Source organism: Acanthaster planci, linkage group LG01 (genome assembly GCF_054643075.1).
Source record: "Acanthaster planci isolate LZ-2023a linkage group LG01, COTS_SCS, whole genome shotgun sequence".
NCBI lineage: Eukaryota > Metazoa > Echinodermata > Asteroidea > Valvatida > Acanthasteridae > Acanthaster > Acanthaster planci.
The window spans coordinates 9,908,026-9,933,881 of NC_141777.1; the positions used below are offsets into that span (position 1 = coordinate 9,908,026).

Here is a 25,856-nt window from a genome sequence, read left to right on the forward strand (position 1 = left end):
ACAGCATAATGTACGTTGTGTTGAAGTGTATTTTACAGACCATGAAATAACTCTTAAGGTTACAACCTGCTGTTCCGTACTGACACAGGTGAGAAAATTCTAAAATTGTTACCACATGACGTGACACTCGCCACCCGTACAAAAATACACTTCCTCTCTTTAATTGAATTTAACCACAAAGCAAGGCGGGCTCCCAGAGTGTGGTGATATTCAGCCGACAGGTTGCTGTACCAGCAGTGGCCTAGCTAGGATTTTACTAGTGGGGAGGGGGAACAAGGGGGAACCAGCATCTTATAGGGGGCACCAGCTTCTTATAGGGGGCACCAGCTTCTTATAGGGGGCACCAGCTTCTTATAGGGGGCACCAGCTTCTTATAGGGGGCACCAGCTTCTTATAGGGGGCACCAGCTTTCAGTGGTGTGGTTTTTGGGGCAAGTTTTCATTGGCCTTGTTCAATATCCATTCATCTGTTTTTTAGTGGGGGACACGGGATGGGGGCAACGGGAATCTGTGGGGGACACGTCCCCCCAGCCCCCCCCCCCCCCCGCCGTGGCTAAGCCACTGTGTACCAGACCAATAACGATTCCCAATTTCCTATCGCGGTACAATCTGAACAATTCCAAGGTCACATTGTATGCTGAACACAGGGCTTGCTGCAGTGCCCAACAAATCCGGTCTGTAGGTTTCACTTCAGTTAGCAATATCAATACATGCCAGTGATTTTTGTTATTGTGGCCTTCGTTCTTTGAGAAAGCCGGGTTAAAGTAATTCATGACGGGGGCCTCGAGAGGACATAACTAACATTCGCCGCGGCAACACGCTGGCAATTTACCCATCGATAGTGGGTAAGGGCGAATTCAGAACCGATTTTTCCCCCTTTTTTTAGGGGGGGAGACCAAACTTGTTTGGGGCTGCCGAAAATGTGATTTTTTTTTCATGTAATGGTTCTCGGTCTTTCTGAGGCGTGAGGCTACATTCGGACTTTTAGACCCTTTTGGAGGGAAGTGAAATGAAGGAAACCAGAAAATAATCGCATCCCTCTCAATGTTTTTCAAACTAAACACTTGGCTGGGGAGGAAATGGCCCCTACTGGATTTGCCCTTCATACTTGGCACTTGAAAACATGTAGACTGATTACATTTCAAAAATTTCAAAAGGAACGTTCCACCTTTGTCCCCGTCGTTACGCCACTGGTGCCACTACTCTTACGACCCCCTCCCCGTCCTAAGACAGGATTAACCCTTACGAACATTGAGAGGGGAATCCATATCATTCAAAATATCAAAATTTCCCAGTATTTGAGTGTCATTTCATCATTTCTGTAAAACAAATACAGCTTGGAATAACTAGAAATTTTAGATTCCATGTTTCGACTTACCATTTCTTTTTTAATCGGTAAAGGCAGTGGTGCTACAATCCACTTGTTAGGGTTTGATTGAATCGATTTGATTAAGTCTGGGGGCCTCTGTGGGGTAAAACCCAAATAATCAAACGAGTATGGATATGACTATTACCATTATACGGAAACACTGTGTCTTTTCTCGGCCGCAGTCCATATAGGGTCCTGGAAAACCACAAAGCAACGTTTGCAACGAAGTCTATGATACCATACGAGCCACACACAACATTGGGAACCAATCTTGTTCAAGTTGAGTACCCAAAATAGACAGAACTATCGATTTGTTACCTCTCCGTCCTTTTCTTTATCCATATTGCAATAAAATGGTATACGTCCATGTCACACACCGGCGGTGCTTGTCGCCGACGGGAGGATGTCGTGTTGGGCCGGCGATAGCGTGGCAGCGAGAGTGGCAGTGAACGTGGAGTTGTCGACGCGGTGTAATTTGATTACCGGTGGATACTGACAAAATCCTGTCCCGGACTGGAGTGTTTTCTGTTCATTTCAACGGAGAGTGGCGGCCATGCGTTACCTGACTCCCCGGCACAGACAACGGCTCTTGCTGGTTGTTGGTGCCGCGTTCATCGTCAGTGTGTTTGTGTTGATGACCCTAGATCCGGATACTACCACAGATATACCGGTAAGACACGAATTTCAAAGTATGTTTGATGGCAGGATTTACCCCATTGCATCCAGTTGCCTTTTTGGTCGGGGCAGAACATGAATCTGTTGGTTCAAACAGTATTAGATTTCAGAATTTAGAATCTAGGGTACGTCGAATATATAAATCTATTGTTGTCTTTCTATTAATTTTCCTATCACCGTCAATGTTTGCCACCATTAATATGCAATATTCACTTTTTATCGAAATCTTGTCTAGTCAACTCTTAGTTTCTGAGCTGTAATATCTGTTTCTGGAGACAGCAATTTATTGACAATGCAATTATGGTATTATCTGACTGAAATAAATTGGGTCTTTAAAAGTTTACAAATTGGGGCTGTGTGCTTCATAAAGTGGTTCCTTTCCCACTGGAGTGGAGGAACTTGTTTTGAATTTCTTGGGTTGTGGTTTTAAGTCCTGTCAACTTGCCAAATGTACTAAGCCGTCCTCCAAATTTTAGTAGGGTAAAAAAAATGCGCCATTTTATGGTTACCATAACCTTTCCTCCTGACCCAAATTCCCGCACTGTTCCTGCACTGACCGGATCACATCCACTGTCCACTTTCCTCCAGAGTTCATCCACATTACTACACCCCAGTCCGCTCCAAACAACTGGAGGATATGCCCCTCGAGTACATTCTGATGTCGACTGGTTCCTCCTCAACGCCATCCCCCCAAATCGCTTCCTCTTAAAACTCAGTACCTTGCCTCAAAGTTCAATCGGTCCTGAGCAGACTTCAGAAACAACGTGATTGACTCTCAGAGGTCTTCCGCTCCTAAGTTTTGTTGGTTACTTTAGCTTCAGACTTTGAGTTTGTGACGAAGTTCTATGAGTTAAGACTCTCCATCTCAACGCAGCCCAATTTCTTGCGGCAAATACATCAAATTGTGTAATTTAATAAAGATGAAGATTGAAGTATTTTCTCCCAGAGTTGTACGTTCGAGTCAGTTGACTCAAACTCGACTTGTTATTTTTGTGACTCCTGACTTGAAAGTATCAGTTTTTGACTTGTGACTTGACTTGGACTTGCGTTCTGGCGGTGACGTCATCCAATCAGCCTGGCTGGGAGCGCGAACGGCCAAAAGGGAATTTTTGTCGGCGGGGAAACGCAGGATCTTTTCACTCATTTTGGGGTCACAGTAAACATTAAATTTACGATGTTTTTGAAATGGTTACATATTTATTGTTATTTTAAAATACTTCAAGTGAACTAAATGTTTTCTATTTCTGTTACCCTTTAAGTTTGGAGAAAATTTGACAGGGACTATGCTTCCGATTCAAAAAGGCCGACTTAATAAAGCCAATGTTTTTCTCTTTTTTTCACTGGTATAACCCAAAAATCAAGTCTAGCGCCTGAATCCTGAAGCGCCTGCTTTGATACAGGTATTTCCAAGACGGCCCGGCGCGCCGCCTAGTCTTCCATCGACTCCCTTGTTCTACTGTCCAATTAATAACTTCCGTCCATTAAGTGGTCATGTCAACACTGTCAACCTTCGCAAAGGACACACGAGATGCAGTGAGAGCCCCGCCGTCTAGAACACACGCGTTTATGGCTCCATTACTCCATTGAAAATCCTTTGTAATAACCGAGACGTCATTATATTAGGGCAGTGCTATTCAAAACACCATTAAGGGGGCTCTTTGGCAAATAACGGCCTTGTAAATTAAGAGCTATCCAAACTGAAACGTTGTGAACTTATATTAGAACTGAACCAACGCTTAAGTCGTTTAAATACAGAGACGAGGCCAAGACACATGCAGACAGAAAACCAGAGAAATTTACACATGTACATCATGAAACGAACACGGCTGTTGAATGTCTGTATGCGTTTAAATTTTTTGAAGTGTAGGCCTACCAATTTTCATATAAAGCTGGACGAGACTTACATTTGGTTATTAAATCATCCATATCGTTTTACCTAAATTCCATTTGTAGGTCTTGAAAAATGGCATTCCATAAAAATGAATCCGGCCAATTTCTCGAAACAGGATTTGCTATCTTATAAAGCTGATCTGGGCACATCGTCGTTTAGACGGGCATGTCCTGCGCGCAGCATGTTTAGGTTGGTGGACGGTTGCATCAATCTGAGAAAACAGAAAAAACGAGGGGAACCCTCGCTTGTGTTCGTAAGTGGATAAACCCTTGTGCATGCCAAGCATTGCGTGTAGCCATTGTTTGGCATGCAAGACGGTTTATCCACTTCGAACACAGGGCGAGGGTTCCCCTCGTTTTCTCTGTTTTCTCAGAATGACACAATCTACATTTAGCATGTTCAGAATTTGCATCTTGGCATGAACAGAAAAAAGTCTTTTTAGGTTGTTATAGTTGAGCTCTGAAGACAACCGACACTGCGTTCGATTTGGATGCTTCCATATTTATTTGAAGAGATAAAATCAGAGAAAACATGTTTTCCTTTGAGTTGCTCTTCAAACCTCAGTGTTCTCAGAAGTTCATGTACATGCAGCACAACTTCGGCACTAAATTTTCGACTGCTATGGGTCTCGAGTTTGACTAAGAGAGGGTGTTTTTTTTTTAGCAACGGAGGCTCTGTTGGTAAGAAGTGCACTTCGCTGGTTCACAAATGACTTCGAAATGTTCGTGTCAAGGTCGCATATCTACCAACTCCGGACCAACATGGCTCTTTTCAACCAATGAGGGGCGCTTCTGCTCTAGGCGGATACTGTAACCGTCTTCCAACGTTTGTGTGGCTGTGACTTTTTAAAGATTTAATTTATGTAATCATTAAGTACAATATTATTTCCTCAACGCGGCTGCCAACTCTATTAAACTGGCAGGAAAACCTGTACAAACTATAAATAACATGTTGGCAAATATTATAACAAGTTTCCATTCAAAATCAGTTTCATTGATGCTGCGAAGCTCCGATTTCTATGTTACTTACAGTTCCGTCAAGAGAAAGAATAGAAAGTATGTGTGGATTAATCCACAGTGAAACCAAAACTGAATACGATTCCACGTTAAGACATTAACTCCGCATTTATTTCCAAGGGATTTTAAAAAAGAAACCAAGCGGCACCAGTATATGCAACTGTGAGAGAATCAATCCTGCCTTGATTTCATGTAGGCCTACTTCAGTTTCAGACAGTCATGTAATGATACGAAGGGCTTATTTGAATCAAAATAACGACCACGAAAAAGGAATATCTTTCAGAACACTATTCGCAACGGTGACTGAAAGGAAAGTTTGAGTAAGAAATTGAAATTGACATAATATGGAAATAACGCACATTGAGATAAAAATCCTGCGTGTCTAGGGATTCTCAATTTTGACCATTATATCGATTTACTAATGACAGCGGGAATTTAGCCTAAGACGGTGGCAATGGAGTCTTGGATGCCTTTAAACTAAACTGAAAGCGAATGGGATGTTCGGGATCAACTTACGCTGGTTTGGAACCGTGTCAAATCTGCATTGGTCGGGGTGCATGGTGATGCAAACAAACGATTTTGGATGTAGTTGGATGGGAAACCTGCATTAACATTGTTTGGCAGCGTCGCGATCGCGTCAAGTTATGTCAGTGGATCCGTCCTAGTTACTGAAGGGAATACTTTTGTAACAGTGTGGTTGAATACCTCATGAGTGGGCTTTGACGACATCTTGACGGGATTATTTTGATGGCTCTCTGGTTTTGTTTTCTGCTTGTTTCAAGTATGTCAGAATCAGCAGAATCCCGTTATTTTTCGTTTAAATTATTTTGACAAGTGTAGAGACAAAAATGCGAAGGTCCTGACCGGTACGGGCGTAAATCCCGGGACATGCGGGTATATATACCCCACTTTTTGACCAGGGAGGTGAGTTGTTGAATCTTCCCCCACTTTTTTTTGGGGGGGGGGGGTGAAAAAATCAAAGTTAAATTGTGAAAATTTTTCGGACCTCCCAACAACCAACATGTATTGAATAGCATTCAAAGGGGCAAAACAATTTTTAAAACGCCTTGGTGATGTCAGGTTCTTCAGGTGTGCAAGACATGTTGAAAATGTACATCTGTATCATGGATATCGGCACGAAGTGTCATGTGGTGTCAGCACCAGTTTTCAAATGTCCATGGCCGGGTCAGTCCTCACCCCACTCCCACAATCCCCATCCCTCGGCACAGATTTACGCCACTGCTAACCAGCTGTGTGTGCACACAATAATTCTGAGACTGTACAGCAAGTACTTAGACTAGGCCAAGTGACTACTCGAAAATCAAATTTTAAACACGGCACCAGCTATATTATTATTCGTCTGTTTCTTTTTATATGGATATTGTTCGGTGTTCTTTCAACACCTTATGGTGTTGATAAGACACCAACACATCACAGTACTGATTCAACACACTACACTGCAATATTAATTCAACACACCACTAATTCAGCACACTACAGTATTAATTTAAAACACCATAGTCTTTATTCAACACCTAAAGTTTTCATTTAACACTGAGTGTTTTATTTTTATTTAAAGCCATACAAAGATAATTCAACCCCGCACATACTGGTGGGAATTCAACAACACAGTTTTCTTTTGCAGTGAATTAGTGCTGCCTTCAGAACTTAAACAATACAGTAACTTAAAAGATGAACTTTAGAATCCATCTAAAGAAATGGATAAATACAATGAAGAAAGGTGGTAATAAGCTGAGAAAACCCGAGTTATAATGCATACTAGAATAGCTTAAAAATTGATAATACTGCTGAAAAGAATGATTAATACATAAAGTGTGGTAATTATACGGGCACATAGGGCGTAAAAAAAAACTACATTCACGCGTATTTCATTTTGGTGTCTTCTACGAGCGACAAGTTGTCGGTCTACCTATTGCTACGCGAACCAGTCATGGGCTATTGGTTCGTGCAGACGCCAGCCGTGACCTCTTTGGAGACAGAAATTAGCATAATTGCTTCAGAGTAAGATCATAGTTTTTTATACACGTTTGTGCACGACATAAAACACGTACTGGGTATATTCTGCTCCTTATCAAAGGGCGAGGGGATAGCAAATTCCCTATTATGAAAACAAGAAAGAACAGGGTTGCAAAGCATTATTGGTATAGCTTAATTATTGGTATAGCTGGCAAATAAATTAAATGTAATTAGAGGCTAAAATATCACAGCCTATCAGCGTTTTTGGATAGTGCACGTTGGGTAGAAGCGAATATCGTGTTATAAAAAGGCGCCAATCTGACAATCGTGGTGCATATCATTACGTAGACAGCATAGTTGTTAAACAGCGAGGGTTGTGTGACGGCGTGAAGTGCAAATTTCTTTGCCATTATTATTGTGTAAGAGTGAGTGTCTAAGTTCATTTATTGAAAAGCGGTCTTGTTTTTGTATGATTTGCCTGTATAAAGATCGCTGGCAGTTCGGCAACAGCGATTAATTGACGGTGTCAGTTGTTTCGTTTATTATAAACACCAGCGTAATGCTTTGCTCGTGCCGCCATTCACTGTATGTGAAGTGTGTCAATTCATGAATTATGTGATAGTGTACTCCCTCGGCCAAGAAGGTATTGCAGACGTCTGCTGGCAAATGTATGGATAACATTTTTGTCACCCAAACTATAGTTTTTTTGTTACTTCTTGCTTCTGTAACTTATGACGGCTGTTGTTTAGTTCATTTACCGTAAAGCTGCAAAGGAGAAAACAAAGCAGCGAAATGGCCCGGAATCAGTGGGCAATGTACATCACGTGGGGCACTGAAACTGATCCCACGCCACCTGATAAGCCAGTTTTCCATGCTACAATGTGCTTGAGATTAACAGCTCGGCTAAATTTGCCTCCCGGCAAGAAATGATACCATAAATTACTGGTGCGGTGTGATTCCGAGGAGTTTAAGTTCCTCTCAGAAATACTGAAAGTTCCCTTGTCGTCTCTCGCAAATTAGAGGCATGAATATATTTGTACATCATTTTTTCACGACCATTTTACATTCTGATTCATTTAGAAAGGGGAGCTGTGTGACAGCAAACAAGGCGCGATACAGGGGTAAATCTGTAACATGCACAGTACAGGGAGGTGAGAGTTGGATATTGGGGTGATTGAAAGGGAGAGTGCCCTGCCATGGGGCTCCTTGGAAAATTCCGTAATACACAATGCTCCTTTTTCATCATGAAGCAACTTGAGACCAAATTTAGGAACTTTGAGTCAAGCTTTGTCCCACATCGGCTGAACATGGCAAAGTCTTAGTATGATTTATGCATTAATGCGATACTGTGATCCTTATGAGCAAACAAATAATATATGTTGGGCAATGACATCTCCTTGTAGCCCGTTCGAGCAGCCTAGTTGCTACGACCGACTGATTTCGTCGAGTTTTACAGTGAGCTAGTTAAAGATACCGGTACTCTGTAATGTTTTACCTAACAGAAAATCCGCTTTCCTATCGCAACACCCGAACAGCATTCTTTTAATTTGTGTTAATTACTATTACCAAAAATGGGTCACTTGGGAGACATTCCCATAGGGACGTGCACAAAATTTTTCAAACTTTACCGTCCCATAATTCAATATTCCCTGATCCGATCTTAACCAAACTTTGCCTGTTTTCCTTTCAGACTCTAATCTATCATCTCTCAAAATGTGGACGATAAAAATTTTCCTCCTTTTGGTAGTTGGAGCATTAGGGAGACATTGAAATGTCTCCCTAATGACCTTATGACCGATGTCTCCCGAATGTTGAAAAATTTACAACAAAATGTCTCCCAAGTGACCTATTTGGAAATATTACATTAACCCTTTCATTAACAATGTTGTGAGAGCATCGACAAAAAATAACAGCGAATTGCCAACTGTTTTCCCTCTCGACGTTGGATCATGATGGTTGATATATGCAACTGTCATTTTTATAGTAACATACTTTCTGCTTCCGGCTACCTGCACATTTTGTTTTTTCTTTTTAAAATTTCGTACACAATATCAGTCCTTTGTCTACGCATCGATTATATGTTTTACGCGCCGGCTGTGTCGGCTACTGCCGGAAGGTCGTTGATGATGCACGCGGCTCTCCCTTGAACCTTCAACAATACTTTTCGCTCGTATTGATTCTTCTTGCATAACGTTCAACCACAGGAGGTGCTGCAAAAAATACCAACATGTACGTTCGTCCTTGAGGGCGCCAGTGAAAACTTTCCAGAATATTGCATTATGTGAGCTGTCGGTTATGCACGCAGAGAATCGTATAAAGACGCCTTTCCGTGTGTAGGCCCTACTTTTTTTTGTTTTTTTTTGTTTTTGGGTGCGTTGCGTACACGATGGGTTCACGCGTTTACACTCTCACGGACACAGAAATCACCTCCATTAACATTAAATTAAAAACAACCATTTGGAAACCAGGCTTAACACACGTGTGCTTTACGTTCGGTCGTGAAAATCTTCCCGGGAGCGATTTTGACGGATACGCAACGCCTGGCGCAAGTGTTGACGGGAAAGGCGCCTTCATGGAGACCCAGAAAAGACATCATGGAAAGTTTAATTAAAAAATTTTGCGTACACGATGGCTATCATGTACGAACGCGGCACTTATCACTTTCTTCAACGTAACGATAGTTTCAAGTGTGTAGGTAGGTACACAATTCTGAGGTTTATGTACCCTGGCCCCCTGTATGCGGTGGTTCCGACGGCCTCCCCTGTTCGCTTTACATTCCGATATATATGACTAATCAGAGTGATGACTAGTAAGATGGATGAAGGTAATGTGTTGTAACAATGTAAGAAAATCTGGCCCCAGCAGGTATCCGCCTTGAGCAGACGCACCCCGTCATCGGTTGAAAAGAGTAATGTTGGTCGGGAGTTCCTATTTTGTTGTTAGCGATGCATCCATAATGGGTGCATTTCATAGTCGTTTGTAAACCAGCGAAGTGTAGTTCCGACCAAAGGAGCCTGCGTTGCTAGGAAAATTGCGCCCTCTCTTGGTCCAGCTCGGGGCTTTGTAATAGGAAAGAGTACCGGTACACACACTTTGTGTCAATTTCTTGAAAGCAAAATTATTGTTCTAAGTAGTTGCATTGCCTCGGACCCCTCCTCGCCCAGACCCAAGGTGAACACAACCCCGACACACAACTGACAGAGAACAATGAGGGTATTGTGTACATTGTAAAATTGTAGGCAATTTATAATGACATGTTCAGGCTCAGCTTGCATGATAAATAACGAAGTTGACGTTTTTATTCATATCACTATTTCTCCCATGCCTTGTCTTTTTTTTAGTTTCCCTTTTTTGACGAATGCCACAGGCCTTGAAACCCCGACCCTCCGCTAAATTAGTGGGCCAGAAATTTACCGATACATTTTAACGCAAAGGATATAGATCCCTTGCAAGTAGATAATTGAACGGAAAGTCGAGAAACGCGAGCGAGCTCAATGGCTGGGGGGGGGAGTTGATCTACCAAGGGTTTAAGGTTGACTCTACCGGGTGGGGGTCTGCTGCTTGTTGACACTAACTGATCAGATGGCTACTTGTTCAAACGAGAACGAGAATTTTTTTGGTCACTGTTTTCTTTGTGTAGGCTAAATACAAAAAAGTTGTCAAAATCGGTTGTTAATTCGAGTGAAACATCGATGAATGGTATTCGTTACATCGACTAGGCCTATATGAATTCCAGCAATGGCCACAACATAATCCATTTTGCCACGAAAGTCACGTTTGGGATCATTGTTCTTTGCCGTATATTGATTGACTTCAGGGTATGCAGTAATTAAGCATACACTTTTAAAACGTTAGCAAAAATCGGTGGTTGAATCGTTAGTTAAGAAACATTTTGGAAAACTTTGCTCAGAATTGTAGAATTAGATATTTTGACGTCAGGGAAGATCGTCAGCCTCAAATTGCCTGATCTTTAATGTGTAAATAATGATTAAGGAGATTTCAAGGAGAAGACATTATGCGAGCAGCTAAACTTGTTATTGGTTCCAAATTTATATCCGTTTTTGTTGTGTAAAAATTAGGGGCCTAGAGAGCTGCACGGACACGGCATCGATGTCCCCAACCACCAGCCGCAGTCGCGAGCGTCGGTCATCAGTCTGCCCGTCCTCAACAAGAAGCAGCTGGGGAACTACGAGTCCCGGATTCCGCCACCGGAGCGAGATGGGCCCGGTGAGTTCGGCCGTGCTGTGAAGGTGGAACTAGGGGAGGGCTCCAAGTACCGCAAGAGCATTAGGGAGTTCGGCTTCAACGTGGAACTAAGCGACGAGATCTCGCTGGACCGGGTTGTGCCTGACATCAGAGACCCAGAGTAGGCTGATTGACTTTTTGTTAAAGTGAAAAAAGATGTGGTGAGGTTACACTGGAATTCACGATGACATTTCCCCAACCGCAACTTTCTCTCCATTTTAGGCTTTTGTAGTTTCATGAAGTTCATTCGTGCGAGTTGAGAGCGCGAGCTTAATGCAGCTCCCATTTTCTTCTTTATACACAAACTCTCAAATTTCTTTGCTGTGTAATTGACTAAAGTCAAATGTGTATTTAATTATGTATTGACTTTTTTTAAATTCAATGTAATACACAAGAGAAACCTAAATAAACGACCTGAGTGGGAACAAAGCTCTCAAATTGTCTAGTATAAAGCGAAACGTCGATGAATTTCATTTGGTTTTGGTATTATAACGTTCAAAAATAAATGCGAAACCCAAGTTGAAACCGAAACTTACAAGAAAACAGTCATTTGGAAAATTTCAGTTTCGTATGTACCAGTCGACAGCCTTGATCCCGTTTCTAACCATCAACTCTGATTGGCTGCCTGGCGGGTTGACATAAAACTTGCAGTCGCATGATATCAAAATGTTCATACGTTGTGGCCAGGATCTGGCAAATCGAAAATATACTAAAACTGCAGGCGCCCATCACCGCACTTGCAAACACCGTCCCAAAAGGACTTGTGAAGCAACAGTGACCTGAATTCAGATTGTAACAAGTCACTAATGTTTAGTCATTGTAACCTAGTGACCCAAGTCGGGTCGAGTCATTGTAACGTAATGACGAGGGTCGAGTCAAGTCATTAGGCCAAAAAGTCAATTCGAGTCGCCAATATTGGAACACAATACGATTATTAAAAAAAATTCACCTCTTGGTTTCTGAATGTGGTTGCATCATATCTTAGCTTTGATGACGATAACACATGACATAAACATTATAAACCGGCACTGTAAGTCTTTGAAAGTATTTTGTCCCAATGAAGTTTGCGTCCACTCGAGTCATTGCTTGCAGTGCGTGCAGTGACTCGAGTCTAGGCGAGTCATGTACCCGTCGGGACTCGAGTCTAGTCGACTGGCCAAAAAAATCAGGATTCGAGTCGGACTCGAGTCGAATCATTGACTCGAGCCATTACCACTCTGCCTAAGGCTGCATCCAATAGACCTAGCCGTAGCTCTGGAAGCCCGTTTCGGACACGGCCTAATTTTTTTGGTGCCATCACGATTCCATCATTGCAGATGCAAGTACTGGCACTACCCGGAGAAGCTGCCAAATGCTAGCGTGGTGATCGCCTTCTCCAACGAGGGATTCTCCACCCTCATGCGGACGGTTCACAGCGTCATCAACACATCACCGCCGAACCTTCTTGCCGAAGTAGTCATGGTGGACGATATGAGTGACAAAGGTAGAGTCGGGGGTCGGGGCTGCGTACACATTGGCGATGTCATTGGCGAAGAAGCCAGAGAAAAAGGAGAAAGTTTAATACATTTTATATTATGTTTTAGTATCAGGATTCGGTTAATGCAACTCTTGAACTTTGATGAAGTCTGTGATATCATGTTCTTTGTAGAGCATCTGGGTAAGAAGCTTGAGGACTACATCAAGAGAGATCGCTTCCAGGGAAAAGTGCGGCTCGTCCGTAATACTAAGCGAGAGGGCCTGGCTAGATCGAGAACAAACGGAGCCATGGCCGCCAGGGGGCAAGTCGTCGTGTTCCTGGACGCTCATTGCGAATGTAGCGTCAACTGGTTGCCGCCACTGCTGGCTGAAATCGCGTATAGCAGGTAATTTGACAACCCATGGCATTAAGAGATAAAAATTTAAGCATCATTCTTTTCCTATAGCAGAAAACAAGGGTATTGTTTTCTGTGGTGCTGGTGCTCCTAAAAGGTGCATGAACCAAAAACTGGACGGGTTCGTCGGCCGTTTAAATTCAATCACAGCATGCACAGGCCGCGTCCGAATCACTTGGCCGCACCTTGAAATTACACACGACTCCGTGGGATGTGGCAAGTATATCTGTAACTTTGGACACGGCCTCGGCTTAATCTGCGACTTAAGCTCATCTCGGTCTCCTAATTTTGGCTTCGCTTCATAGGTTTAATATTTCTAAGGAAGAAAATGGAGCTGGATTAATTCAAAGAGTGGGGGGGGGAACGGCTAAATTCAACTAAGGTCCCCATAAACACGAGCGTTACCATTGTTGTATAACTTATTTCGTGTGTATGTTTGTACTGCATGCGGTGATGAATAAGTGACCATTTTTCTAGGTTAAATGCTTAGGCAGCCATATACATAGTCGGATCGATATAACAGATCTGTTTAAGATTTGTATTTGAACCCAACCGAATGTAATATATGCATCGCCTGCCCCAGGGCTGGACTAACTGGACCGTAGGCTCTTGGTACCGGTGTTACCAATTTCATAGCGCCAGTAAGCGCTGGACCTTCGTATTTCGTGTTGATGCTTAGCTGACTAAACTAGCTATAGTTTGAAGCTTTCACAAATTGTAAACTTCAAAGAGAGGACAAAGTTATAAAATCTTCTTGTGGTTCAGGGCATATTTTGTGATTTATCCTCAAAATCCATAGCCCACCCCCCTCGATTTTGGGCCTGAGCCCTTGGCACAATACCTATGACTATACCCAGCCCTGGCTGGCCAGTATCTTTAATCTTTTGAGTTATGTTTCTCCAGGACTACCGTAGTTTGTCCAACCGTTGACGTCATCAAAGCGGAGGATTTGTCATATTCTCCCCAGGGTGAACTGGCACGAGGCGCGTTTGACTGGGCCTTCTGGTACAAGAGAATTCCCGTCGACTACAGCGACACCATGAAGCGGATCGGAATGAAGTACGGCAGCCAGGCTTACGAGTGAGTTTCACAAATGTCAAAGTCTGATTAAAGACAATATATATTGTTATAAAAAACAGTTGCCGATTTCGCCTAATAACCTGTTCTTAATACATATTCTAGGTATAAGACCGTGCATGTCATTGACTCTCATTGACTCTATACGGGTAAAAATGTCGCACCCTATGAACCGCCGAAACGCATGCTTTATTGCTATCTATAGGCAAGTAATGATGGCGCCGCCCACAAGTCAATGACAAAACTTCATCTGTGATAATATTCACTTGTAATAGTATGTAGCTGTTTTCCCTTAGTATGATGTTTGATTGGCATGTCGTACCGTACCGACGCGGAATAGCAGCAATTCTCATTCCATGAAAACATTCTTTCACTTGTTCTAGTTTATTAGCCCTATGGAACTGTTTACACTGAGAGCGGACAAATCGCACCAGAGAGCAACAGACTTTCGTGTTCAGAAAATCGAGTGATTTCTCGCTGGGCATGACCACAGAAAGGACGCACTTGCACGGCTGATCGCGTCGTTACCGTGCGACATGTAGCTTTCCGTCAACACTTTCTGTTTTACCGTGCGTCCGTGTAAATTTGGCCCTTGAAATGTCTAATTCGAAAGAAGTGGCTCTCACTGGTGATAACTCAGGGCCTTTTCCTTCCCAGAATTGTGTGGATGAATCTCTTGATCCGGGGATGAATCTCTTGATGCGGTGATAAATCCAACCAACAATATTGGGGTCAACACCCATTCAGTCTGATCACGTACCACTTGCTCTTCTGTCGAACTATGTCTAGGGACTGTGCGTTCGTTTGTTCACCGGATGGTCTTTATAAACGACTGACTCCAAAGCCATGATGTAAATGAACGATCAGTGGAAAACTTCACAAAGTCTATTGTAATCTGAAAACGTGCTCACACCTTCCCTGAAGAGTTTGGTTTGAATATTCTTCACATTAGACTCTTTAAAAATCATTCAAATTTGTGTATTAGTTGTTAGATGAGTTATATTCTGATGCACTCAAACTTTCGAAAACAAGCAACACACCACAGTGTTGGGCACGATTTCATTACTTCTGGATAAGATTTAGTTGTAATTGAATGCAAAGATCTCGTCGACGACCCTATCGTTAATTCTTTCCAAATCTCGTTAAACCTCGTCAAACCCTCGAGGTTTATTAAACCTCGTTGATCCACGTCAAAACTCAGAATTCACCGTAAGGTATAAAACTAAAACATTATTGTGCTTTTCCATTCACTCTGTTTGCCATGTAGCGCCCCTGCCATGGCCGGCGGTCTGTTCGCGATGGACCGGTCTTACTTCATCGAGCTGGGGACCTACGACCCTGGACTGTTTATATGGGGTGGAGAAAACTTCGAGATATCGTTCAAAGTATGTTGAGTCCAGGGGAGGTGCATTTGTTGAGGGGGCCCTAAAACTTTTTTAATGATATTTCTGGGGGGTGAGGCTAAACCTTTGGGCTTTTTGCACACTTTTATAATAGAAAGAAAAATAAACAACATTTATTTATTAAACTTAACTTTCTCACGTTATTTTTCAAACAATTTGGCCCCTTTTTATGTGGGTTGCCCTGTTGACTTCTGGATTCACTCATGCTCATGTGACTCCTTTTCGATTAATAATTTCACACGATTCGCATATCGAATTGGCCCAAGTTGTGTTGTGGAAATCGGGGTAAGCTTTTATGCCATGCAAAAATTCTGGACTGACGTTATCTAGATCTGGATGTGCGGCGGTCGGCTGAAGTTCGTCCCGTGCTCCAGGGTAGGCCATATTTACCGGCGTGGAGTCCCGTACAAGTACCCTGTTGTCGATGGGGAAGTCAGCATAGTGGACCGGGTGAGTGATCGGTTGCTGACATTTTACTCGTTCAAGGATTACCGCACACTACAAAAAAAGTGGTGGATACACCACTCCAAAAATGTCTTTACTTTTTTCTGTCTAGAATTTCATGCGCGTGGCTGAGGTTTGGTTGGACGAGTACAAAGAGCACTTCTACACTTTTAAGCCGAGGCTACGGGGGAAGTCCTGTGGGGACATCAGCGAGCAGGTGGCGTTTAGGCGGAAGCACTGCCCAAAGTCGTTCAAGTGGTTCATGGAGAATGTGGCCTTCGATTCCCTGGAGCTGTTCCCGACGCCACCTCCAAATCGCGCCTGGGGTGAGGTAGGCTTAATTAAAAAACTTAAACCACGCGACGAGAGGTTTGCTTTTGGAAAGAGAGGTACTACCGCTGAAGTTTCATCGTTCGTTATAGACCTTAATCACTGAGCAGCCAGTGTTGCTCACGTACATTCAAAGCAATGTAACCAAATTGAGGCTCAGAGGAAAACTAGTATGTTCCCTTTTGTCAATAAGTGCAATTAAGTTGGATTGTCATTGCCAATGGTGCATACGGGGAAAGAGACAAATATGGCAGCATCCTGACAAAGGTCTATTGTGACTTGAAGTTGGAGCAAGTCGTAGAAGTTCGTGAGTTATTGAGACGTTTGACTGCCTGAAAACAGAACCAAACTTGAAATAATGCTACATCTGATAATGTAGTAACCAACGAATAACACAATCACCAACCGCTATCACAGATTGCACGAAACTGTTTCACCAGCTGATAGGCCTAATGTATCACATGTCGAAAAATAATGTATTTACAAAGACAATCTTATCAATAGCGTATCATCTGTCAACAGATAACATACCAGTTGACAAAGTACTAAAAAATCGACTGGTAATGGGGCTTTGGCCATGGGGGACAGGTATGTAGAAAATAAAGATACTTTTGTCGGATAATATATAAATCAAGAGAATTTACGCTGATAAACATTTCATGCTCGAGCCAGTTAATGAACCCCACGTGACGATGGTTCGGGCCGGTCAGGATAATGAACCAGTAAGAGGTTTGATAAGAAAAGATGTTATTTTGTTCATAATGCAATTTGTTCTATTTCAAATTCCTTTTTATTTCATTCTTGAGGTTCTTGTGCGCAGCGAAACAGTAATAACAAATGAATAAATAATTTACGAGAATAATGCAAGCAAAAAGCAGATTGCCCAGATATAGGGGCCTAATGTCATGTACAGTCGATTCTCGTTATACGGAATCGGCTATAACGAAATTCCGGTTATAGCAAACACACACGCCGCGGTCCCGGCCCAAATATGCACATTTCTATGGGGGTGAATTAGAAGAAAATCTGTACAAAATTGCAATGTACAAAATTCGTGTTACAACGAAACGTTGCCAAAGAAGGCATGATGGAAATGCGGCGACCAGTCTATCGTATATGTACGTATTCCAACCCCAAGGATCGTATACGTTGCACTACCTCGTAGGCCTATACGAATGCTCTACAGTTGCTAGTCAAATAATCACTGCCGTTACAAAATTTCTGCAAGTTCATTCACAGAAATTGATCTCATGTCTATGTTTGTATTTTCTGTGTTCATGAATTAAATTTGAAGTTGTATTGCTCATACTGGAAGCGAACGCGCTTCCACAAAATTTCCTGCTGAAGCACATGAGATTTACCGCCCGCCCCTCCAGATGCATCATGTACGCTTTCAAAGCGATGTACGGACATTGTTTGCCAGTCTAGCTTCCTGTCGTCATGACTAGCGTAGTGCACGATTGAAAAATTGGTGAATTTTTTTTTTACACTGCACAGTGGTTTAAAATCGTACCTGACCCGGACATCAGAGAATACAGTCGAAATACTTCGACATACATTTATTATAACAATTACAAAGGTATTTGGAAGTTATTTAGAGTCTGCCGGGTACTCAAGTTAGACGAAGGAATGTGCTTGCGAGATGCGATATGGAAAATGCTCGCCAAAATCTTCCGTCGTGAGTAAACGACAGCGCCCTCTGTTGACAAGGTTTTCTGAAGAAATGTCTCTCGCGCGCCACAATTTGCTTCGTGGATGTTTCACGCATTACAAACGGATGGTCACCTTATTTGATATTAAAAAAATGGCAAAATGTATTTCATCACAAAATAAGGAAAAATCGTGGCAAAACAAGAACAAAACAGACTTTTGTGTTCTCTGAGCTGTTCTTACAGAAGTGTAAGTTTATTGCTGTATCTTGTTCTCTGTTTCGCTGAGTGGTCTCTAAGTGAAATAATAGGGTCATTCCAGGAAGTTGAGACACGCTTTGTGACGGTGTCCCTTGTTACATTCACAACCCTTACAACCTGTTCACCACAGAGTTAACTCATATTACTCTGCAAGGATAAAGCACACCCTGCAAGAACCTTGCAAAATTTATATCAATGTCAATTTCGAATCCACATGCTGGAAAAAGGTTTAAGGTTGCGGATGTAACAAGGAACACCGTCACAAAGTGTGTCTCATCTTCGTGGAATGACCCAATAGCAAAAGTAACAAGGTACGTTGATTATTTTAATTTCTTTCAAACCGAGTAGGCCCACGTAAATAAATATCGCTGTGATGTTTCCTCCAGGTGATCTTTTCTCCAGGAAACAATATATAAAATGTTACCTGTCAGATTAGGTTATCCAGATGAGGAATGAATTAAAAAGTTCGTCTTCGATATGGACTCCGAAATCTGCCATTTTCTTGGGGCAGGAGCGAACATGATGATCCCCGTCACAGTATGTACAGTTGTTGGTGTAACGAAAGGAGCGCACTACTGGGTCGGATTTCAGCCATAAACGATGAAAAACGTCAGTCAAATAATTATCTTCTTGGGTCGTTTTCCCGAGACAATTGCTCTCTTAAAACGAAGCTGATTTCTGTCTAGCTGTAGCGACGATGTTGAACGCGCGATAGCGATCCCGTGCAATGTGTTGTACGAATGTCGGCACCATCTTGTTTTAACGCCGAAAAGAAAACAGCTGTTGTTGGCGCATGCACATTTAAAAATGGCCCTGATGATGTTCCGAGTTGGGACGTTTAAATTGAATTAGACACGGCAGAAATTCGACGTTTGAAGCCGTGCCGCTCTTCTGCCGTTAAAAGCGGCAAGACTTGTCGAACTTACGGCAAAAAGCCGGCAGTTGGTTCAAACGTCGATTTTTTACCGTGTCTAATTTAAATTTTGGGTCATTATTTGAATTAGACACGGCAGAAGTTCGACCTTTGAAGCGGGCATTAGAGGAGCGTGAACATTTGGTTCAGTTCCAAGTTTGCAGTTGCGCAGAATGGCAGGCCAAAGAGTCCTTTTTTTCTGTGGTATCAATTACGTATGGTTGTTTACACCTCTCATGCTACCTCTTCTCCAGTTCCACTTGAAGGGAACCAGTCTATGCCTGGACACCATGGGCAGACAGACGACCACCCAACTACTGGGAGCCAGCAACTGCCATGGTTACGGCGGGAACCAGGAGTTCCGTCTGGGTACCAACGGCCAGATCCAGTTTGACGAGTACTGCGTCGTACCGTCTTGGGACCAGACCAAGGTCAGCATGGTGCGGTGCCGAGAGAGCCACCGAAAAGTTCCCGATCGAGACCACTGGAGCTTCAGCGAGGTATGTCTGAACTCAGGCCCAGTGCATGTAGTGTCCGATGTGACTTAGCTGCTGTAAGGAAATCAGTGGCGTAGCACGTTCCCCCCCCCCCAAATTCCCAGTGCCCCCACAAATTCCAAGTGCCCCAGGTTCCCCCCACTGAAAAACGGATGAATGGATATTGAACAAGGCTAACAAAAGCTGCCCCCAAAAGCAAAACCACTGAAAGCTGGTGCCCCGGATGCTGGTGCCCCCATGTGCCCCCCACGAGAAAAATCCTAGCTACGCAACTGAAGGAAATATCATTGTGTCTGCACGGAGGCCACGTTGCCAGTAAAGTCCCGCGAAAGCAAACATAAACGCGAATTTGTGAGGGCAGATCGCATTGCGAATTCGCAAAAGTTGATCACATTTCAGCTGGAGTGAAATTTTGCTGCAAGTTTTTCTTGACGTCAAATACGGGCGATTCACAATAGTGCGCCTCCACGAGTTTGCAACGCGTCGGCAAATCACAACGCGCGAAATCTGTCGACCCTTTTCAAACGCGCACCGCGTCGACAGATTTTGCGCATCGTGGTTGACCAACTCGTTGCAAACTCTTGGAGGCGCACTCTTGGGAAACGCCCGTATAAATGCGCTTTGCCTTCATATTTCTGCTGATGTATGAACCGTCCTTGACTCAGATATAAGATATTTACATACCGTTTGTCGTCAGGACAATCGGGTTATCCATCTAGCATCAGCAAAGTCTCCGGACAGCTTTTGGTTATACCAGTTTCTGTGTAAACATCCAGTATCAATTTCAGAAAAGTAACTAACATTAATTTAACAGTTGCTGACTACCGTAACGTGGGACATTTTCTTTTATATTTGAGAGATAGCCGAACAAAAGATAAAACGTTTTGGCATGCTTTGCAAGGACCGGTATCATGATCAGCTTTTGTCACTTCGCCCTCATGCGGTCGCTGACAGAAAGGCATTTTGTACAGCAATAACCTTCCCCGCCACTATGCCTCCCATCTCAAGGGAACTGTACTGTTTTTCGATATCGATCTTTATCCACAGGAGGCTGGTCAAATTCGCCTCAAAAGGAGCAACTTATGCATGGAAGTTGTAGATAAGAAAGAGGTCCGTTTACGAGACTGCAACTCTGACAGTGCCGAACAAAAATTTGAAGTCAGGCAGGTTCGATGACCGATCTCTGGGACGTAGGCCTGTAATAATTTGTGTTCGAATAGACCTAGTTTACACAACGAGGACCTCAGAGAAGAAGAGTAGAAGAGAACGCCGTCGGATGGAACAAGAGAAATAAACTCGGGGAAATCAGCGATGTGCCTCTTCTAAGGGAAAGCTTCAGGTTAAAAACCAGAAAAGACAGAATCAAAATTTAGGTAATTTTGCTCTCGCGTTTTAAGATTTGTTACTAGTAACAACAAAACTTTTTTGAAATTTTATTAAATTCCTACATACTTGTACTCGAAAAATAATGACGTCTTATTGTGTGAGCCCGTCCTGGACCACGAGAGGATGCAATTTTCCTAGCAACGCAGGCTCCCTTGGCGGGAACTGCACTTCGCTGGTTCACAAACAACTATGAATGCACATGTTACTATCGCATCGCTACCAACAAAATGGCTACTCTCCATTAATCTGGCTGTTTTCAACGGATGAGGGATGCTTCTGGTGAAGGCGGAAACCTTCCTGTATCACATTCAATTTAGGGAGAAGTTTGCAATTTGTAAGCGACAAAATTGTAGGCTAGCCTACGTGTGACATCAGTATTCCACAAGAGTGCCTTAAAAATTCATACAAACTTATTGAAATGCACTCTGTTTACCAATTATGATGACGTTACACTGATATCACACTAGTCTTGGCCCAAGACGCCAGTGATCGATAGTTGTCGCCCTCGCACAATTAGTTTTACTTACTCTCACTCTGGCACACAGTCTAATTAGTGCGCCCCCCTTAGGCATAGTGCGTCCCCCTTAGGCACCGTGCATAGTGCGCCCCCCTTAGGGGGCGCACTATGCACGGTGTCCGCTATCAAGCTCTAACGTCTTGAGACTAATATCACACATGCGCCGCATTCTGGAATACACCATGGGAGTACATCGGTAGATGATTGTCAAGTCAAACACATGCGATTTGACTTTAACTAGACGGAGTATTACTTGAAGTCTAGAAAAAGGTTCAACGTTTTATATTTTTACAAGCGCATTATTAGCCGTTTCCGGTCGTGCCCCTAGAATGCAGCACTGTGTGACGTCTCTAAGCCCTGGATTTAGTTAGGTACAGTTTTGAAAACTGAACAAAAATCTTGCTTATCTTAGTTGTCACAGTTTGTATTTATACAGAATTTCTACTTAACATTTTTAGTAAGAGAGAGTTATGATGATCTCTAATCTTTGAATATTTTTTCTTTAGGTTTTGATCTTTATGTTGAACACTGTAATAAAGCAAGGGGGACATTGGCAAGAGATAAAATATTAGACACAAGGCAATTTTCTTTTCACTCAAAACGTCCGTGGCCCGACTGGTTGATGTACGTAATACAGATAGACTGCGGGGAATTAATGTTTAGATTTCTTGCCCTGCCCGACGTGTATTTGAACACTGTATGCTCAGTGTATGCCGTCGAAAGGCTTGTGAATAAAAGCCTTCAGGGGCCTACACTGAGTATAGAGTGTTCAAATACACGTCGGAAGGGGAAAATTAATTTACATCTCCCTGGCGCAAATCCATTTAGTATCGTACGTAATAAAAGTTACCCTGAAATTTTGTGTGTGTGTGACGCCGCTTAAACTTGAGGTGCACAGCACACGACGAGGGTGGATTGATGTAAAGGTCCAGAAACCTCAGGCTCTTGGACCTGAAATTTTTTTGGGGGGGTGGTTACCTTGACGTATGAAATGTGTCCGCTTTTCCCCTTATTTCACATCGATGACTTCTGTGAATACATCGCTGATTGACTCGATTGATAAGTGTCGCTGATATTGATTCTGCTGGAATCGATCCGGCAGGGTTGGGGCAGGTTTACCAGGAGTCGACCTACAGATCAGCGTGGGGTTTCATGCAACGCTTCGTTGAACTCTTCCTCCTTTGTTTGCTTTGTGGGTTTCCTGTGTCTGTAGACTCTCGACACGAACTTAACTGATCGATTTCTTTTCAAACTGCTTCATTCAGTCCTGACAGATTGTGGGCCTTCCGCGATACGCCTGCCAATCCTTGCTCATTTTCATCCACGGCAACTGTGTCTAAATGCGTTACATACAGAGTTAGATTTACACGTTGTGTAACTATTCAAAATTATAGCAGTTCTGTAACCGTTTTTTTTTTAATTTGCCGGTAAACGAACACGATTCCTCTCGCTCAGCGTATTGAGTTTAATATTTGACATTTTGTTTACAAAATCTGACATGATTTACTGATTTGTTGATGGTTTCACAACTTAGTCACACGCCTAAAAATATATGATCTGAATGATTATGGAAGCCGTGCCTTTTTTGTATCAGCACCACATTGCCTGTGGAATAAACTGCCACATTATATTCGTAATTCAGTGTCACTTTCCACTTCTAAGGCAGCCTTGAAAACACATTTTTATCGACAGGCTTTTACTTGATTGTTCTTTAATCCTGTGTGTTAAGTGTGACTTATGTTTTACCATTCTTGATTCGTTGTACTCTCATGTGCCTTGAGGTAGTTTTTCCTCCTTATGGATCACTGATTCATTTTATATTCTTAATTTGTTAATTATGTGGTATTTTATGGAATCCTATTTCCTGTTGTTTTAATCTGTAAAGCGCATTGTGATTTTGTGCCTTTGTATTTATTAATGTAATGCCTTATGTAAGAAATAAATTATTATTATTATTATCAAAACACGTCGCTGAATAAATCTTATGCCCGAGTAATCTTGTGCACCCGTGTTGTTGGGCTGGAGTTGATATTTCTCGGTCTTTGAAAGTTTTGTTTTTATTTAAATTTCAAATACTTCTCTAAAGAAGTCTTATGCCTGCAGAAAAATAGGCAGGTGCGTTGGTAGGGTAAGTTTGGATGGGAGAAACAAGTAATTTTCCATAGTTGGTTGTATTAGAACACTCTTGATTTCATTTCGAAAGTCTTCCCAAACAAGTACATTGCATGCCTCTTCGACCAGTAGGGTTTCGTAATTTGTTGAATGTGCAGTGCCGTAGTAGTTATGGAGTCAAATCAGATTTGTCTGTGAGCCTCGAGCTGGTCCAAGAGACGACTGCGATATCCACGCGTTACGGTCGCATCGCAAACAACGAAATGAACACTCCTGACCAATATGGATCTTTCCAGGGGGTAAGAGGATGCTTCTGCTCGAGGCACCGCAGGGGGGAACCGAAATTAAATTTTCGGTAGGGGCCAAGCATTTCAGATGTACTGTACGTAACTTTTATTGTCTATCTGCAGAGTGATGCTAAGTTTCGGGGAGAGGAATTGAAACAGTAATTGTCCTCTCATTGTATTTTAAAAGATATTTAAAAGAATGCCCCCAACCCCTTATTCGCTCATGCTAAGCTAAAAATACAAGGGGAAACTTGCACAAAGTGGCAAAATTTCCCCTCAGACGACAAGTAGTACTTTGAAAGTTACACTGCCTGTTCAGAATGTCCGCAAATGTTATGTTTGCCAACATTTGAAGTGATGCGACATGATCCACTCTGCGCTGGTGCTGTCAAATTAAAAATTCCAATCTTTGCAGGAATAGTAAATAATTTTCAGCGACACTCGGCTCGAGACTGATATCTCACGCTGACCAAATGCCACGGAGAGAGCCCATCATTGGCGTATCCATTGGGCAAGAGGAAAGGCAAAAAAGAGGTCAAGTTCTCCTGCGACACGTGACAAGGATTTAGAAACAGCACTACCCCCTCTGGGGTTAGTATTCTTTTACAGATGGAACAATCTGGACTATACCCAGCAAGAAATGAGACCGAGGGGTACCCCCCCCCCACATGTCCAATCCTTATACATATTCCAGACTATTGTTACTTAACACATCCCCCCAAGACATCTGAAAGGAATTCCCCAGATTCCTGCGAGACAAGGACCAACACAAAGCAGGGGGGTTCTCTCCGTCTCATACCTTGCTGCATATGATCTGGACAGTCGTGTTTTTTTTTCCTCAGACAAAAGTTCCCTCTTTGCTCCCCACGATCCATGGCCAGCATTCGCCGCTGAAAAAGCTATAACCATGCAACAAGGGCTGCCGCCCGCCGGTATAGAGTGGTCTAGAAAAGCCCATCCGTTACGAATTAACCAGCTTTTACACGGCTGTCATTCAATGGGGCTGGATAACCCGCGTGGACATTAACTGATTACCAAGTACTAAAAATAGCAACGTAATGGTCGCCGCACTGAATTTCAATAAAAGGGTCGACCAACCGACAAACCAGGAAAATCCGACGGCAAATTAGATTGGTCGAGATTATTCACGAAAGACTTCGCTGAGCTCGTAAAATGGGACGGACAATCGGCTTACAGGCCCAGAGTCAAACAACTGGAGCAGGTGGTCTGAAAAAACGCCATATCCAAGGAGTTGAGGCTGAACTGCCCTGGGCGTCGCCAGGATTTTTCCGGTGGGGGGGGCAAATCATCCGTCAGCTGCAAACTGACAAACCATTGACGGTCGGAAAGGATAGAATTTGAGTTGTTTTAAAGCAACTTGGTGACCTTCATTCCCCTTCCTCCTTTCCCCTTCCTTATTCTTTTTTTTTTCATCGGTTTTAACGATCATCTTCATTTTTAAGGAAAGCGCCCTCCTTGTCCACCTTCCTCCCCATATGCAGCAAGGTATGAGACGGAGAGAACTCCCCCCTGCTTTGTGTTGGTCATTGTCTCGCAGGAATTTGGGGAACTCCTTTCAGACATCTTGGGGGATGTGTTAATTAACAATAGTCTGGAATACGTATAGGGATTGGACATGTCGGGGGGTACCCCTCGGTCTCATTTCTTGCTGGGTATACTCCTCCCCGCAACGCTCATGCAGACTGCGTCTCACGCCACAGCTCGCTGACCTGATAAAACCACTTCTTGCAAGGCAGTCAACTTTTAAGAACTGACTTTTGTTTTTAAGTGTAAGGGGCAGGTTCAGACAGTTTGTTTGAAACCAGAGGAGGGATATTGTCATAAGTCACCATCATACCGATGAAAATGGGGGAAGGGGCAGTTCCATTCTGTGAAAACATTGTGTAGTGCTACATTTTGACCTCGTTTTTAGGTTG

At 42.9% G+C, this 25,856-nt stretch overlaps 1 protein-coding gene across 1 annotated transcript; it reads left to right on the forward strand.

The window, feature by feature from the left end:
• The first annotated feature begins 1,581 nt into the window (after positions 1–1,581).
• On the forward strand, positions 1,582–23,525 carry LOC110983986 (putative N-acetylgalactosaminyltransferase 7). The gene is made up of 10 exons (XM_022243742.2): positions 1,582–2,038; positions 11,007–11,293; positions 12,489–12,655; positions 12,821–13,034; positions 13,947–14,123; positions 15,388–15,505; positions 15,854–15,973; positions 16,080–16,298; positions 19,375–19,620; positions 20,665–23,525. Exons 1-10 carry the CDS (start codon positions 1,922–1,924, stop codon positions 20,791–20,793), a joined length of 1,794 nt encoding a protein of 597 aa, XP_022099434.2. The 5' UTR covers positions 1,582–1,921; the 3' UTR covers positions 20,794–23,525.
• Positions 23,526–25,856: the final 2,331 nt, after the last annotated feature.

Bases quoted from the DNA above. Each gene is read 5' to 3' on its own strand.
- LOC110983986 (XM_022243742.2), top strand. From the start codon at position 1,922: ATGCGTTACCTGACTCCCCGGCACAGACAACGGCTCTTGCTGGTTGTT. The intron at 2,039-11,006 runs GTAAGACACGAA...TGTAAAAATTAG, and splicing joins ATACTACCACAGATATACCG to GGGCCTAGAGAGCTGCACGG. The intron at 16,299-19,374 runs GTAGGCTTAATT...CCTCTTCTCCAG, and splicing joins CAAATCGCGCCTGGGGTGAG to TTCCACTTGAAGGGAACCAG.